This window comes from Gavialis gangeticus, unplaced genomic scaffold (genome assembly GCF_001723915.1).
Source record: "Gavialis gangeticus isolate Ggan-Ray unplaced genomic scaffold, GavGan_comp1, whole genome shotgun sequence".
NCBI lineage: Eukaryota > Metazoa > Chordata > Crocodylia > Gavialidae > Gavialis > Gavialis gangeticus.
Genome location: NW_017728960.1, coordinates 389,555 through 391,313, shown reverse-complemented (window position 1 = coordinate 391,313; position 1,759 = coordinate 389,555). Strand labels below are relative to the sequence as shown.

At 55.0% G+C, this 1,759-nt stretch overlaps 1 protein-coding gene across 1 annotated transcript in view; it reads right to left on the bottom strand.

The window, feature by feature from the left end:
• RAB25 (RAB25, member RAS oncogene family) overlaps positions 1-1,753 on the bottom strand; it is a 12,539-nt gene extending 10,786 nt beyond the window's left edge. Inside the window, exon 1 of the mRNA XM_019516233.1 lies at positions 1,378-1,753. Coding sequence (XP_019371778.1) covers positions 1,378-1,417 — 40 coding nt within the window. The 5' untranslated portion in view covers positions 1,418-1,753. The remainder of the gene's footprint in view (positions 1-1,377) is intronic.
• Between the last annotated feature and the right edge of the window lie 6 nt (positions 1,754-1,759).

The following is a 1,759-nucleotide window of genomic DNA, read 5'->3' as shown; positions in this document are numbered from 1 at the left end:
TTGTTTTCTGACAAAATAGGACATTGTCAGCTGCAAGTTTTGATGCAATATATATATAACTTCTTCGATTAGAAAACATTTCAGGCTCACTTTTAAGACAGTTTCCCCCCAGTGAAATCCACACTGAGATAACGAGCTGGAAACCAGCAAAGCTTTTCCTTGAAACATTAAGAAGTGAAATGCTTTCATGGATGTTTTCTGGGTGTTCCCCTCCCCCTTTATTTAAAGGGTTCAAATGGGTCTCTCAGAAGGGACATAGTGTGCTTCTAAAACCACAAAAAAGGACCCCGGGAGTCGGTGCTCTCCAACCCACTGCCCCCAGCAAGACTGCGCTGGTCTAAACCTTCCCTGCCAAATGTTTGCCCAGCCTGCACTTGAAAACCTCCAGTGACTGAGATCCTTTTTGGGGGGTTTATGTTCTTAAGAGGCCGCAAAACCGCAGTGGTATTTAGTGCAATTATTTGTTAAAACAACATCAACGAGGCTGGAATATGCTGTTCCCAGGAGGGCGGAGGGCTGGCATCCCACTGAACCGGATCCTGACAGCCTGGTGCATTGGGCGTTATTATTTGTAGGGCAAAGCCTGGACTGCCATTGAAGCCTGGTGTGCAAGGGGCTGCATACGGAGCCAGAGGAACGGGGAGGAGCTGGGAAATCTAGGTATCTCCCTCTCCATGCTCTCTGCCCAGGCAAACCCTGAAGCATTGGTGTCTCTCCCTCCTGCCACTCAATGCCCGTTCCCCAGTGCTGGCCTGCCTTGTGCCATCAGCCAGGATGGGGGGTGGGAGAGGCAGCAGCACCATTCAGTGGCACCTGTTGGCATGCAATCCCCCGAGAGTGGAAATCCCCCATGTCTCACCTGTAGACACCACAAGTCTTGCTGGTAGCCAGCAGCATCCTACCAAAAGCCACCCAAGCTGTGACCCCCATCTGCTACCCTGGGTGGGGAAGCATCTCATGCTCCACTGTATCTCTGCACCCCGAGCTGTCTGCTGCTCTGTGCCTAGGATGCTTAGCAGGGCCATATTGGTGGAGCACAGCAAAGGGGCTTTGCTGGTCCCGATCCTGGGGTATCTCTATGGGGCTTGCACCAAGCCTGGGAGTGGAATTTGGTCCCCCAGTGTCTGGACTCCTGATGCTGCAGGGTCCTCTCCACTGTTTGTCTAGATACCTGCTCCCTCCCACTCCTTGCTCTGCCAGCAACACCCCCACCTCCACCCTGCCTACCACCCCCCAAATCCCATCCCTCCAAAATTTCTGTGCCCCCTAAATTCTACCCTTAAAAGCAGAGTTTGCAGGGGGCTGAACATCCAACCTGGCCCTGAATCCTCCAGGATAAAGGCAAGGGGGTGGACGGGGTGCAGAGAACAGACTCACCCTTGAAGACAAAGTTATAGTCCTCCTCCGGCGCCCCCATGGCTCACGGCTGTGCCTGGTCCCCTCCGGTGCGGGGTCCGGCTTTTAGTCTCGGCCTGGTTCCTGCCCAGCCAGGGTGGGTGGGTGGCAGGAGGGCTCGGGAGTGGTTTCTGCACCAGCTGATCAACCAGGAAGGTAGAAGGGAAAAATTCTTCCCTGCCAAGAAGGCCGATTTGGAAGCAGCAGGGGAAGCAGGCGTGCAGGGGAGGCACCTGGCGCAGGAGGGAAGGAGACAGCAAGACCTCAGGAGAGCCAGGTGACCGAGCTATGGGCAAGGTGCAAAGGAGCTCCTCGCCAGGCAGGTTGGAGCTGCGTGACTCAATAGGGCGTGACCCGGTGTCGC